The sequence below is a fragment of the Pelodiscus sinensis genome, chromosome 8 (assembly GCF_052426305.1).
Source record: "Pelodiscus sinensis isolate ZL-2025 chromosome 8, ASM5242630v1, whole genome shotgun sequence".
Lineage (NCBI taxonomy): Eukaryota > Metazoa > Chordata > Testudines > Trionychidae > Pelodiscus > Pelodiscus sinensis.
The window spans coordinates 38,944,370-38,959,469 of record NC_143059.1 but is presented as its reverse complement, the minus strand read 5'-3'; the positions used below and the strand labels follow the sequence as shown (position 1 = coordinate 38,959,469).

Genomic DNA, 15,100 nt, shown 5'->3' with positions numbered 1-15,100 from the left:
GACCTTTTATAAATACATTAAAAGCAAGAGTAAGACCAAGGACAGGGTAGGCCCACTGCTCAGTGAGGAGGGAGAAGCAGTAACAGGAAACTTGGAAATGGCGGAGATGCTCAATGACTTCTTTGTTTCAGTCTTCACCGAGAAGTCTGGAGGTGTGCCTAACATAGTGAATACAAGCAAAGAGAGGGTAAGTTTAGAAGATAGGATACACAAAGAACAAGTTAAAAATCACTTAGGAAACTTAGATGTCAGCAAGTCACCAGGTCCTGATGAAATGCATCCCAGAATACTCAAGGAGCTGATAGAGGAGGTATCTGAGCCTTTAGCTATGATCTTTGAAAAATCATGGAAGACAGGGGAGATTCCAGAAGACTGGAAAAGGGCAAATATTGTCCCCATCTATAAAAAGGGGAATAAGAACAACCCAGGAAACTACAGACCGGTCAGTTTAACGTCTGTCCCAGGGAAGATAATGGAGCAGGTAATTAAGGAAATCATATGCAAACACTTGGAAGGTAATAAAGTGATAGGGAATAGCCAGCATGGGTTTGTGAAGAACAAGTCATGCCAAACTAACCTGATAGCTTTCTTTGATAGGATAACGAGCCTTGTGGATAAGGGAGAAGCGGTGGATGTCATATACCTAGACTTTAGTAAGGCATTTGATACGGTCTCGCATGATATTCTTATTGATAAACTAGGCAAATATAACTTAGATATGCACCCACCTTATCATGGCCCTAATTGGCTGGATAATCTTAGTCAGAGAGTTGTTGTTAACGGTGCTAAATCCTGCTGGAAAGAGATAACAAGTGGAGTTCCGCAAGGGTCTGTTTTGGGATCCATACTGTTCAATATCTTCATCAATGATGTAGATATTGGGATAGAGAGTACGCTTATTAAGTTTGCAGATGATACCAAACTGGGTGGGGTTGCAACTTCTTTGGAGGATAGGAACATAATTGAAAATGACCTTAGCAAGTTAGAGAAATGGTCAGAGGTAAACAGGATGAAGTTTAATAAAGAGAAATGCAAAGTGCTCCACTTAGGAAGGAACAATCAGTACCATACATACAAGATGGGAAGCGACTGTCTAGGAAGGAGCATGGCGGAAAGGGATCTAGGGGTCATAGTGGACCACAAGTTGAATATGAGTCAATAGTGTGATGCTGTTGCAAAAAAAGCAAATATGATTCTAGGTTGTATCAACAGGTGTGTTGTAAGCAAAACTCGTGAAGTCATTCTGCCGCTCTACTCTGCACTAATTAGGCCTCAGCTGGAGTACTGTGTCCAGTTCTGGGCGCCACATTTCAAGAAAGATGTGGAGAAATTGGAAAGGGTACAGAGCAGAGCTACAAGAATGATTAAAGGTTTAGAGAACATGACCTATGAAGCCAGGCTTCATGAACTGGGCTTGTTTAGTTTGGAAAAAAGAAGATTAAGGGGGGACATGATAGCAGTTTTCAAATATCTAAAAGGGTGTCACAAGGAGGAAGGAGAAAATTTGCTCCTCTTGGTTTCTGAGGACAGGACAAGGAGTAATGGGCTTAAAGTGCAGCAAGGGAGGTTTAGATTGGACATTAGGAAAAAATTCCTAACTGCCAGGGTGGTCAAATATTGGAATAAATTACCAAGGGAGGTGGTGGAATCTCCCTCTCTGGAGATACTTAAGAACAGGTTAGATAGACATCTGTCAGGGATGGCGTAGATGGAAATTGGTCCTGCCTTGAGGGTGGGGGGCTGGACTCTATGACCTCTCGAGATCCCTTCCAGTCCTATGATTCTATAATTTTTTCAATCTTCCATTTAAAAAAAAAAAACAGAATATTATTATACAGACATAGGGACTAAATTAGCTGTTACCACTTGGACAGATCTTGGCGTCATTGTGGATAGTTCTCTGAAAACTTCCACTCAGGAATAGAGAATAAGACAGAGAATATCTTATTTCCTCTATATAAATCCATGGTATACCCACACCTTGAATAAAGCATACAGACGTGGGTACCTCATCTCAAAGATGATATTGTGGCACTGGAAAAAGTTCAAAAAAGGGCAATAATAATTATTAGGGGATTGGAACGGCTGGGAAGAGTTGCAAGTGCTTTGGAAGATAGGGTCATAATTCAGAATCATCTGGGTAATCCGGATAAATTGTCGGAGATAAATAGGATGAGGCTTAATAAGGAGAAATGCAAAGTTCCTTCCACTTGGCAACAGTTTCACACATACATAATGGGAAGCGACTTTCTAGGAAGGAGTACTGCAGAAAAGGATCTAACTCGAACTCAGATTAAACAGGAGTCAACAGTGTGACACTTGCAAAAAAGCAAACATGATTCTGGGATGCATTAACAGGAGTGTTGTGAGCAAGACACAAAAATAACTCTTCCACTCTACTCCGATTAGGCCTCAATTGGAGTACTGTGTCCTGTTCTGGGCACCACATTTCAGGAAAGATGTGGAAAACTGGAGAAGATCCAGAGAAGAGCAACAAAAATGATTAATGGTTAGAAAACATGACTTAAAAATGGAAGATTGAAAAAACTGAGTTTGTTTGGAAAAGAGAAGACTTGAGAGAGGATATGATAGTCGTTTTCAAATACCTAAAAGAGTGTCAAGGATGGGGGGGGGAGAAAAATTATTCTCCTTAACCTGATAATAGGACAAGAAGCAATGGGCTTAATTTGCAGCAAGGGAGGTTTAGGTTGAGCAGTGGGATAAACTTTCTAATTGTCAGGGTAGTTAAGCATTGAAACAAATTGCCCAGGGAGGCTGTGGAATCTCCATCACTGGAGATATTTAAGAGCTAGATAGATACGCATCTACCAAGGATGATCTAGGTTGCTTGGTCCTGCGGTGAAGGTAGGAGACTGGTCTTGATGATCTCTCGAAGCCCCTTCCAGTTCTAGTGGTCTATGATTTTAATAGTACTACCACTAGCAGGGCAAATTTCCCCTTTGACAACCACATCCCATTCTGCAATCTCCCTTAAATCAGACCTAGATAAGAACTACAGTCTTTGTAGCAATTTTATCTTTGGCTTCTGCCAAACCTATCAGTTGGAGTAGTTTGTGCCATGACACCCATCTGCAAAAAACTAATTTAGACCAATTTGTTTCTCATCCCAATGAGCAGCTGTTCAATGACAAACACTTTCAATTACTAGACACATTGGCTCAAAGTGCATCACTGATCTAGAGAATGATCCCCAGTCTCTTAAAGTGAGGGCAAGAATTAAGTAGTTTTAATATAGAACATACCTTCAGATGATTCTGAAGTTTTGCTGTAATTATTAATGCTGTTTTGAGAGTCTACCTATACAAAGACAAAAGAAGAAACAAACGGGTTTTTCTTAATTTTCTGTTTTTATTATGTCATGGTCAACATAATAATTAGGTATTCAAACAGATCGTTTTTGTAATACTACTGACTAATACTAGTAATACTAGTAATACTACTACTGACTACAAAAGGCCAGTCAACTTCACCAACAGTTCCCGTCCCCTTTCACCCCTTCTCTACCTACAGTACATCGATGACATCTTTATGATCTATTGTGACTATTTTCTTCCACTATTTGATCTGAGGAAGTGGGTCTGGCCCACGAAAGCTCATCATCTAATAAACCATCTTGTTAGTCTTTAAAGTGCTACATTGTCCTGCATTTTGCTTCAGCTACCCCAGACTAACACGGCTACATTTCTATCAGTACACCAACATAAGTTTATTGGCCACATGAAGTTTCCTGTGGCTGTTCACGTCACAAGACTAGATAATAGCATCAAATTTCTAACAGACATCTTTGTCAAACTAACATGCTTGGAACAGCAACAAAAAAGAATGTTCACGTAAAAAGCTTAGCTAGCTAGTTGTGTCACATATGCCATTAAGAGGCCATGCTAAAGTCTTTTTTTAATTTCAGCTTGAAACAAAAACATTAAGATTACAAAGACTATGGGGTACTATTTTTTACTAAACTTATATTTCTAAATTAAAGGAAAAGGAATTTTTACTGCTAATATTTTCAAGCATTTGTATACTTTCAATATCCAGTTTTTTTTTTAAACAAAAACACACACACACACACACACACACACACACACACACACACACACACACACACACACACACAGTATGCCTGCAAATAGCAGAGATGGAATTCATCTACCAAGAATCATAAACAAGTAAAGTGCACCTTCAGAAGAAATTGTATTAAAAATCAGGTTCTTTATAGGGAAACAATGCCCATGACAAGATGAGATTCCCATCAACTGATTCATGCAATAGCCACAAAATCCAAGTGATTATATCACTGAAACGTCAACGATAAATTTTATTTTTATGCACAACAGGCAAAATCCTGGCCCTACAGACATAAATTAGGGCTGTTGACCAGTTACTGGTATACTTACTGGTTAACTGGCCCTTACCAGTTAACTCTGGGGCCGACAGGTCAGGTAGCGGGTTAAGATTGTTAAATAGTTAAGCACTATTGTTTGACTGGTTAACCATTTTAACGTCCCTAATATAAAATGGATGTTTCTACTGACTTCAGTGGGGCCAAGATTCAACCACTAAGCATGGATTACAAGCCTACTCAGACTATTCTACTTTCTCTCCTTCACCAACCTTTCTACCCAGTTAATTGCTCCCAACCCAGATTAAAAACAAAAACATATGAACATTTCTAAAGTATTCAAAATTTGTTAGGTGCAGACTGACATATAGGCACCCATAAAGACAGACATCTTTAAAATGCAATTACAAGTTTCTAATGCACAGAAACCTAGCTGGAATCTTGAGAGTACCTTTCTCATCTCATTAAAAGCTCAGAAGCACTAGACTGTTTAAATTATGTAGATTTTTCACTTAGAGTATGTCTAGACTACAGGGTTTTGTCAACAAAAGTGGTCTGGTTGACAAAAACTATACCTGCGTCTACACTACTGCCGAGTTCTGTTGACATAACGTCGACAGAACTCGGCAGTTTTGTCGATGGTGGTAAACCTCATTCTACAAGGAATAACGCCTTGTGTTGACAGAGTTCTGTCAACAGAAGGCGTTATTGCATCTACGCTGTCCTTTGTATCTACACTCATGTAGACAAAACGGCTTGCTTTATCGACAGAACTGGCTCTAGTCTAGTCGACAAAGCCTCTGTTGACAAAAGGCTGTAGTCTAGACATACCCTTAGTCTATAGATTGTGAACTGTATAAGATACCTCTTAGTTTATTTTTAAAAAAAAAAATCTACGCTTAAAATACTGTTCCTTAATTACAGTGGCTATATTCCAGAGCATTTTTATCAGAGGTAATTTTACATCTCCTTCAACTTTGCAACACTGTAAAGTTCCTGTATAGTATTAGATATCATTGCACATTTCACAAATCATACACAGGGTACAAAGAAGTAGTTTAATTAAATATGGGAAACTGACTCCACTGCCAGAGCCAAAAACCTGTTTGCTATCCATAGAGTCTAGACCGACACCATATTGGCCAACCCAGAATCTTAGTGGAAGAAACATCCATTCAGTATACAGTGGCAGTCAAAAAAAGCAAGCAATGTTGGGAAGCATTAAGAAAGGAATAGATAAAACAGAAAATATCCTATTATATTGCCGCTATGTAAATCCATAGTACACCCATGTCTTGAATACTGTGGGCAGATGTGGTCATCCCAGCTCAAAAAGAAGATATACCAGAAATGGAAATGGTTCAGAAAAGGGCAACAAAAATTATTAGGGGTATGGAACACCTTCCGTATGAGGAGGGGTAAATAACACTGGGACTTTTCAGTCTGGAAAAGATGATTAAGCTGATCACAGAGTTATATAAAAACATGAATGCCACGGGGAAAGTAAAATAGTGTTAGTACCACCTGCTCAAAACACAAAAACTAGGGGTTCACCAAATGAAATAAATAGGCAACAGGTTTAAATATTTTTCCAACCAACTCTCAATCAACAGTCAATATACACACCGCAGTGTATATACACAGAATATACGTGTGATATACCAGAGGGTTTTTTGTACCTCTTTCATTAGACGAAGCACTGAATTTTTAACAGCAATTTCGTCTCTCGCTTGTTCTTTAGTCAGCCGTATGTAATCTCTACATCGAATGGGTTTGAAATCCATTTCTGGATACAGTTTGCCATGAATGTTTTTAAACAACATATTCATAGTTCTTGGCAGAATACCAACATCATCTTCTGTCCCTGTAATCAAGATACAAGATCTATATTAAGGCCCTGCATGCTCTTGGAAAGCAAGACATTGATGAATACATTAAACTCTCATGTGGCCCTTCAGGTAGTAGAAAGGAAGGATGAGTCATTCCCTCTCACATGCCATCATGACTGCGTATTAAATACCTTTGTAGTCCTCACATGCAGCCCTCAGGTAACAGGTTTCACTCCCCTGAAGCTCACCATCTGGGTTGCTATCCCCTTGTTTCCAACTGTGTTAACCCAACAAGTCCAATTGTATTAGGCACTTGCAAAATGCCTGGCCAATAGACTGACCAGGGACAGATTAAAGCAACTCAAACTTTTTCAAGACAGAAAAATTATGTGTCTCAGACTGTATCTTCAGATGGATAAAAAGGTTAAGACAGTGGTAACCAACCAGTTGATTGGGATCTACTGGTAGATCTTGGGGCCTCTGATGGGATCCTAACTTGTTTGGCCAACAGGTTATCAAGCCCAGCACTTCAGCTGCTCCCCACAGACTGTTGCGCATCTCCTGCCCTTTGCTTTGGAGCTGACCCCTCAGGAGCCTCTGCTTTCTATGCAGGGCAGGAGAGGGGGAGGAGGGTGCTTATGTTAAGATGCCCCCTCTCCTACGCTGTATCCTATTTCCACAGAGCAGAGAGGGGGCAGGACTTGAGATGGAGTTTGGGAGTGGTGCAGGGCCAGAACCGAGATGAGCCTGCCACTGTACCACCACCCAAGAGCCACCTGAGGTAAGCAGGGTCTATCTGGTGCCCACATCCCAAAACACTACCCCAGTCATGAACCCCGTCCTACATCTTAAGCCTCTGCCTTAGCCCTGAGCACCTCTGCATCCAAACATCCTCCCAGAGCCTGCACCTAGAATCTCCTCTGGCACCCCAACTGCCTGTACCAAATCCCTTAATCCAAGACCAGAGCCTGCACCTCAAATCCTCTGCCCCAGATTGGTGAAAGTGAGGGAGGGTGGGGAGGAAGTGAGGATGGAGTGAGCAGGGGCGGGGTCTCGGAGAAAGGGCACAAAGGAGGGGAGGCAAAAATATTTGGGTTTGAGGTAGATCTCGGATTGCACTTAAATTCAAAAAGTGATCTTGTGCTTAAAAAGGTTGGAGAGCACTGGGTTAAGAGAAAGAATGGTTACTTACCTTGTAACTGTTATTCTTCCAGAGCCCTTAACACTAACAGTACTTAACACTAAGGAAACAGCACTTAGCAACTAATTAGGAACAGATAAAGCCAAACTGATCAACAGGAACAAAAGAATTTAATGAGGAGTTAACTCCTGAAGGGCACTTGTCACTTAAGAGCAAGAACATATTCCAATGACCTTCAGGAGCAGAACTGGGGGATGGAGGACCAGCAGAGGTATATGTTGGCCAGTATACCAGTGCCACTCCAGAGGGATCCCCTGCTGGCTCAACAGGTGCTGCTAAGGGAAACATTTCCGACGACATGTGAACGCTATGTGCACATACCTACATGGAATGGACATGAGCAAGCACTCGAACAAAAGAATTTACATATATGGTCTTACACCTTATCCTTTCCTTAGAAATTTATGGTTCCACTTAACCCAGATCCTCTCCCTCCTACCCACAACCCCATCCTTTTCCTCAGGCAGACAGACTGCCCTCCTGCATTCTCCACCTGTGTCTCACTAGAAGCATCTATGTGCCAAGTGCTGCTGGTGACCCCACAATTCAAAAGTTAGCAAACTGTTTATGGTCCTTTTGATCTCTAGACTCTGGCACGGAAAATACAATTGTATCTTTTTGCTGGTGCCTGGAAAGGGCTTTTCCCCCCACTTGATTGCCCTCCCATTATTCCCTTAAAGTTGTTCATCCCGAGAGATCTTCTAACTATTAGGGATGGTAAAAATCATGTATTAGGGTACCGTTTAACCACTGAAAATCTCAGCAACTACACAGCTGCCCACAGTGAAGTCTCCTCCCCAGGAGTGGAGCCACCAGTCCTTGCCCACCCACTTATCAGATAAATGGTTAGTCATTTACACTCAAACATCCCTACTAACTATAGTTTGTTTTTTTTCCTGCTTGCTCTTCCTAACCAAGCTTTTCAATTGATTCTGTGTTGTCACACAGAATCAAGCAGGCAAACCAAATTACATATCACTGCAGCTATTTCTGTTGTTCTCCACATATGCCTTTGGGCATGATCATTCAGAGATTAGTGGGGATGATCATGTAATCCAGTAACCGAAGGGAGAAAATAGGACCATAATATTAACTATCAAACTAAGGACATCTGGGGTCACAGCATCTTTTACTTACCTGCCCAAGGAGGGAGGCTTACCCACTATAGCCCCTTTCCTAATACATTTGCTAAGTGCTGCGTGTAAAGGTGAAGTGCACTGCCTCCGGACAGAAGATACTTAAAGACAGTGCTTTTTTTGTGATGGTACTGCCCAGTACGCAGTACCGGCACCTCCAGTCAGAACTCAACAACTTTTCCCCTGGAATACTGGCATATTTTTTTTTAACAAAACAAAACCAAAACCAAAACGCGCACTGCTTAAAGACGTGATCTCTGGGGCAATTGGTCTAAGTCTCAAACTGTAACACTTGTGTCACAATCTGACTAACAGAGTCTTTGCTCAGAAAACTCTAATTAGAGCAAAATGCAAGGATTCATGTGTGCTGGCAAAGCACTCTAGAAGACATTTTACTCCACTTATCTGCATTATTGTTTCTCACCCCGTCTTCCACAAGCACTTGGCATTCATGACCTCTAACTAAAAGGCACTCTATAGTATTAGAATTCTTAAAGTTTAGAAGCTTGAACACACAGGATATGTCTACACTTGAACTCTCTTTCGAAAGAGGGATGCAAATGAAGACATTTGAAATTGCAAATGAAGCTGGGATTTAAATATCTCCCGCTTCATTTGCATAATTGCGTTATAGCGCTATTTCAAAATAGCGCTATTTTGAAATAACAGATGCTGTTAAGACACGGTTATTTTGAGAGTAACCCCTCTCTCAAAATAACCCTTAATTCCTCAGACAATGAAGTTTACCAGTTATTTCGAGAGAAGGGTTCTCTCTCAAAATGTCTTAACAGCATCTGTTATTTCGAAATGGCGCTATTTTGAAATAGCACTATAACGCAAATATAAAAATGAAGCACGGGATATTTAAATATCGGCTTCATTTGCCATTTCAAATGTTTTCATTCGAATCCCTCTCTCAAAAGAGGGTGCAAGTGTAGACATACCCACAGATTTTTATAAATTCATGGTTCAAAAAAGTGTTAATAGTACCTTGAAATGTGTAGGTTTTTCCAGCATTTGTCACACCATAAGTGAATATAAGACGATTGTGTCCCTCCAAGAAGTCCTGTACTGGCTGTTTCACAGTACCGTCAAAGAACTCTTCCTGAGTTGTTTCAGGTCCAAATACCTAAGTATTAGCAAGAAGGAGTTTATATGGCCTTCATTTGTTTTTAAAAAGGACCAAGGCAGGGGAAGAGAGCTGAAGAAATTTACATCTAGGAATTTTTCCATCAGCTAAATGTATGAAACATTTCCAGTTTTAAAAGCATTTTTAAAAAGTTGTTATGGCAAGATTTAACAAGTTTTCACACTGCAAAATGAATTTTTTTATTATTATTATCTGCTTACTCGTGAAAAAGTGAATTTCTGCACCATCTGCCCTACATTTTTTTCACTCAACCGACAGATCATGGAATTCTTAGGGCCTTTCAATATAATGCTAGTTGAGTCTTGAATAGAAACACAGTCCTGAAAAGAAAGAAAAAAGGGGGGGAGGAGGAGAGAGAGTTTAAGTTTAAAGAGAAAGTGTACATTTGTATCTTAACAAAAAAAGTTTTGTAAAGAGAACATAATATACAATGAAAGCATAATACACGAAGACACACACCTGAGATTCATTTTCTTTTTCAGATGCTGTGAAAGGCTTAATACGAAGGCAAACTTGTATATGTTCCTTGGAATTCAAACTGTTCCTCTAAAAATAAAATTAAAAAAGACACACCTTCAATTAATAGCATTGGTCATATTCTTAGCTTGATAATTAACAAAGTAGGTTATTAAATACTAATTATTTCAGGCTGCCCACACATGCACACACTATAATTCATACAAGTGCTTTGGCCTTCCTAGAAATTCACCTTAATTTCCTTATAAGATATTTAGAACCACTTCTTGTGGCATACAAGCTATGCTATTCAGTTTAGGCCAAGTTGTAATTGAAACTAAAGGCCACTAGCATACAAAGGATCGTATGGGAATGATCTCCTGCCATGCTCTAGTAATGCAGAAATTGACTGTAGATTCTGTCAACATTTCCTGAACATTATTGTTTGTAATTATTGCTTTGTGTTCATATCAAAAGTACAGAGCAAAAAGATGTTGTCATCTATATAGAGTGTAACAAAGTAGAACTTCACAATAAGCTGAAAAACAAATAGGCCACAAGCAATACATATGTACAGATGTCTATGAATTTCTCTGCCTCTGGTGACATTAGTTAGCCGCTTATAATACATTTTCTTTTTCAGATGCTGTGAAAGGCCTAATACGAAGGAATACTTATAATTAAAGTATTTTTCTGATAAACTTAAATCACAAACTTCACAATAATAAGATGGTGAAGGTACAAATAGAGGAATACATTGTTATAGTAATTAATTACTATTACACATTATTATAGCATCTAATTTAAAAGTTCTCCCTCTTATTTATACAGCTTGCTTTATCATTAAAAGAAACAGGACATATAGATGTTTCATTGTTCAAATAATTTAAATTAACAAAGTAGACTGTTCATCATCATCACCTGGCTTATATCCAAGAATGAAGAAACCAGGGAAAATTCATCTGAGAGGTCTGCTCTGAGGTCCTCAACATTTATTGGCCCACTTCTTGGAGGCAGCTCAACACTAGCGATATAGGATGGTCTTACAATTGTTGCTTTACCTACAACTGGTTCCATTCTGCAAAAATAAAGCAAACAATTTAAATAGCATGGCATGCCTAAAGACATGAAAAACCAACCTAATACAAATTTATATTTTTAGAACGTTAACCAGTAAGCATCACCCTTAACCAGCAATGCTTACTAGGTCTAGTTAACTGCAGTGGCTGGTACATAGGGGCTGGTTATGTTACTTCTGTTGCCCACCCATTGGCCCTTTACATGCTCCCCCCTCACTGTCCTCTCCCTGCTGTGCCCCTTCACACCCTTGCTGCTCTTCCATATCCTGCTCTTCCCCCAAAAGACTGCATCCTGCTCCCAGCACTGTGCAGAGAACCAGCTCCTGACCAGATCATTCAGTTCACCAACAGCCTACCAATACACCATGGCTATGTCTAGACTGGCATGATTTTCCACAAAAGCTTTTAATGGAAAAGTTTTTCTGTTAAAACCATTTGCGGAAAAGAGCGTCTAGATTGGCACGAACGCTTTTCCGCAAAAGCACTTTTTGCAGAAAAGCGTCCGTGCCAATCTACACACGGTTTTGCACAAGAAAGCCCCGATCGCCATTTTCGCCATCAGGGCTTTTTTGCACAAAACAATACTGCGTTGTCTACACTGGTCCTCTTGCACAAAAGCATTTGCAAAGAGGGCTTTTGCTCGAACCGGAGCAGCATAGCATTTCCACAAGAACACTGACAATCTTACATGAGATCGTCAGTGTTCTTGCGGAAATTCAAGCAGCCAGTGTAGACAGCTGGCAAGTTTTTCCGCAAAAGCTGCTTCTGCAGAAAAACTTGCCAGTCTAGACGCAGTCCATGAGTACTACAACTTTTCTCTGCCCCTCAGCCAAACTCTGGAGTGATGGTAAGGAAGCTATTTCCAATCTGCTTGAGCCCTGCCCCCGCAGGCTCCACAACTGTCCACTTCCCTTCCTCTCCGAGTGAGGGGATCAGTCCCCTTCATATGCTGCTCCTGCCCTAAGTCCTGTCCCTAGGCAGTGCAGGGCTGCTCTGTGCCCTAGACACCTTCTCCTACTGCGCCACCTCTCTGGCTCCATTCACTGACCATGTTCTCGTGTGAACCCTCACAGAAATCTAGTGAGAGGTGGCCCATGACTCTGCATGCTTCCCACGTTGCCTCAAGACTGTGCCAGGTATGAGGTGAGGTGGGTCCATCCTAGGGGCCCAGCCTGGCATGAGGGCGGAGAGCCCTGGACAAGGAGAGTTGGGTGCATGGGAGTGAGTTTGTGCATCACCTCTCCCCATGCAAACCTTCAAGACTCCAGGCATAAAATGGTAAATACTTAAACTATTCAATATTTCTTTTTAGAGGGGCTCAGTCAACTTAAAAGTTAACTTGAATGTTTGTACTACACAGTTCTGATTGACTGCCATTTAACTTACTTGAATAGGAATTATTTTACCAGGCATCCCATATTCAGCCTAGGGAAATATGGTCACCCTAATACAATGGTCTCCAACTTTTTTATGCCTAAGAGCATTTTTTAAATGTCAGAGTAACTCAGAATAGGGATGTTAAATTTTTATTAATCAGCTAATGAAGTAATCATTGGAATTTCCATCAATTAGCCAATAAGAGGGGTGCTCACTATCCCTTTGAAACATACAAGAGCTGCCCATGGCTCTTGTACATTTCAAAGGAAGAGGTGCAGCTGGGAACTCATGCAAGAGAGGACTGAAGCAGTCCCCGCTCATGCCATTTCCCCCACTGAGACTCTACCCCCCCCCCACGGAACCGGCTTTTAAGCCAACTCCCCCCAGCATCAGCTCCTGCTCCCCTCCCCTTGGTGCCTCTGATACAGAGGCAGCAAGGGAGGGGGACAGGGGGAACTAGTCAAGTAGTGACTCAACTACCCAATAAGCCTAGTCCCCAAGCCCCACCCTCCCACTCCATTGCCCCCTTTCTCTATCACTTGGCTCTCCCTTACCCTCACTCACTTTCACTGGGCTGGGACAGGGAGTAAGGGCCAGGACCAAGAGATCTGGGAGCAGAAGGCCATGAGATGTGCAAACTCTGGGAGGGAATTTGGGTGCAGAAGAGGACTTCTGCCTACATCCCAACATGGTTCCAGCCAGGAGTGCAGATTACTGTCACCGGAAGGGAGCACCAAGCTGGACCGAGTGTTGGAGTCAGATGAGGGTGTGGGGTGCTGTGCAAACTCCCAGGCCAAGGAGAATACCCTTGAATGCTTGTTGGAAGCACTGTCTTTCCTCCTTGTTGCCTTTCCTCCTTCAGTGCACCCTAGCATGTGGCATAGCTGCCTCTCAGGCTGGAGTCCCAAGGGAAAAGCCTGTGTGGGCAGGCATATCTCAGGGCTTGGTGGAGTTTGCTTGACCACAAGCCCTGTAACAAGGTGGTCCGGGCAGTTACCTAACTGTCTGTGCTCCTAGCTGAGGCAGCATCTTCTCAATGCTCACAGGCACCAGCCCCAACTCCCCTTGGAGTTGGTTAGCTGACTTGTTATAATCCACCCCATCATACACTCTAGTACTCTCTGCTGAATGCACAAGGGCAATTCATACAAGCAGCCTTGCCTCTCCTCATTAGGCTGTGGGGGGCCATACTCAGAAAAATGCCTTCTTGCTGGCCAGATCCACTCCTTGCCACAGCAGCTAAACCAGGGGTGCCCAAACTTTTTTCAAAGAGGGCCAGATTTAATGAAGTGAACATGCGTGAGGGCCGATCATTTTGCCTGACATTCTTTGAACCATTAAAATTAAATGCAAATTAACTATTTTATGCAAAGTTTATTGCAAACGGCATACTTTTCATTTCGTCACATGGATGACAAATCTAAACAGATGTTAAATCACTCTGCCTTTCATATCTGAAGGCCAGATGAAAAAAAATCCAGGAAGCTGAAATATATGTCAGGAACATTGTAAAGTACATTACATATTATTGGTAATAAAGGTTGTCTGTCAACTTTTAAGTTCAAAAAATATGAACAGGAACATAACACCAAGTATACATGTTGTGTCCAAATATATTTATAACTGATTTAGACCAACTGACATTAACTGAGATTTTACAATGTATTCATCTCAATACATATGGATTCGTTGGGGGCCATAAAAGATAGATATTGCCAAATTACCTGGGGGGCCGTATTAAACCAGAACACGGGCCGCAATTGGCCCGCGGGCCGGACTTTGGACATGCCTGCGCTAAACCAACTCCCTCATCAGATCCCAATTTATCTTCTCCCCTCCCCTACCCCACCAAACTCCAGCAGTCTTCCTGAACAAGATCACTTGTAGGTAGGCATAAGGATGTAAAATCCTGCTTAATTAGTTAACTGGAGTGACAGCCCTGAGCTGTGACCATGGTTTAATGTTCACAGCATAGAGCCTACCAGACTTTCTTGTCGATTTTATAAATGCCTCAGGCTCAAGAGAAGCTCACAGCTGAATCTATGAAATCGACAAGGAAGGCTTGAAGGTTCCCTGTTGTAGGGGGGGGGTCAAAGCTTGGGCTGTCACTGTAGGGTGGAGAGCAGGGGTTTCGGCTGCGTGAGCCCCATACCCAGCTGTGAGCTTTTGGGGAGAGAGGGACTGTGATTCAGATACCAGCCATAATTTCATAGTAGGTAGCCTACCAGTCTTGTCAATTTCACAGCTCCAACTGCGAGCCTGGTATGGCAGAGCAGCACTATGAAACTGACAAGAATGACAGCCAACCGCCAATGTCAATAATGAATTGTTTATATCAGTAGTTCTCAACTTATTGATCATTGCGGACAGCAGGTTGAGAACCACAATGCCCTCCCCCACATTTCATTTTAGACCCCTAAGACTCCTCCAGAGTTGGACCAGGAGCAGAGCTCCATATACAGACCAGGTGTCAGAGACCCAGAGCCTTCCCCACCAGGCAGCCCAGACCCCA

General features: G+C 41.7%; 1 protein-coding gene across 2 annotated transcripts in view; it reads right to left on the bottom strand.

Moving 5' to 3' along the window:
• KIF20B (kinesin family member 20B) overlaps window positions 1-15,100 on the bottom strand; it is a 109,999-nt gene that overhangs the window by 91,795 nt on the left and 3,104 nt on the right. For both annotated transcript variants that reach the window (XM_075935118.2, XM_075935117.2), the window contains exons 2-7: window positions 11,054-11,210; window positions 10,136-10,222; window positions 9,877-9,996; window positions 9,517-9,655; window positions 6,040-6,224; window positions 3,264-3,318 (exon numbers count right to left, since the gene is read on the bottom strand). In XM_075935118.2, the coding sequence (XP_075791233.2) occupies window positions 3,264-3,318; window positions 6,040-6,224; window positions 9,517-9,655; window positions 9,877-9,996; window positions 10,136-10,222; window positions 11,054-11,209 (742 nt within the window). In that variant the 5' untranslated portion in view covers window position 11,210. The remainder of the gene's footprint in view (window positions 1-3,263; window positions 3,319-6,039; window positions 6,225-9,516; window positions 9,656-9,876; window positions 9,997-10,135; window positions 10,223-11,053; window positions 11,211-15,100) is intronic.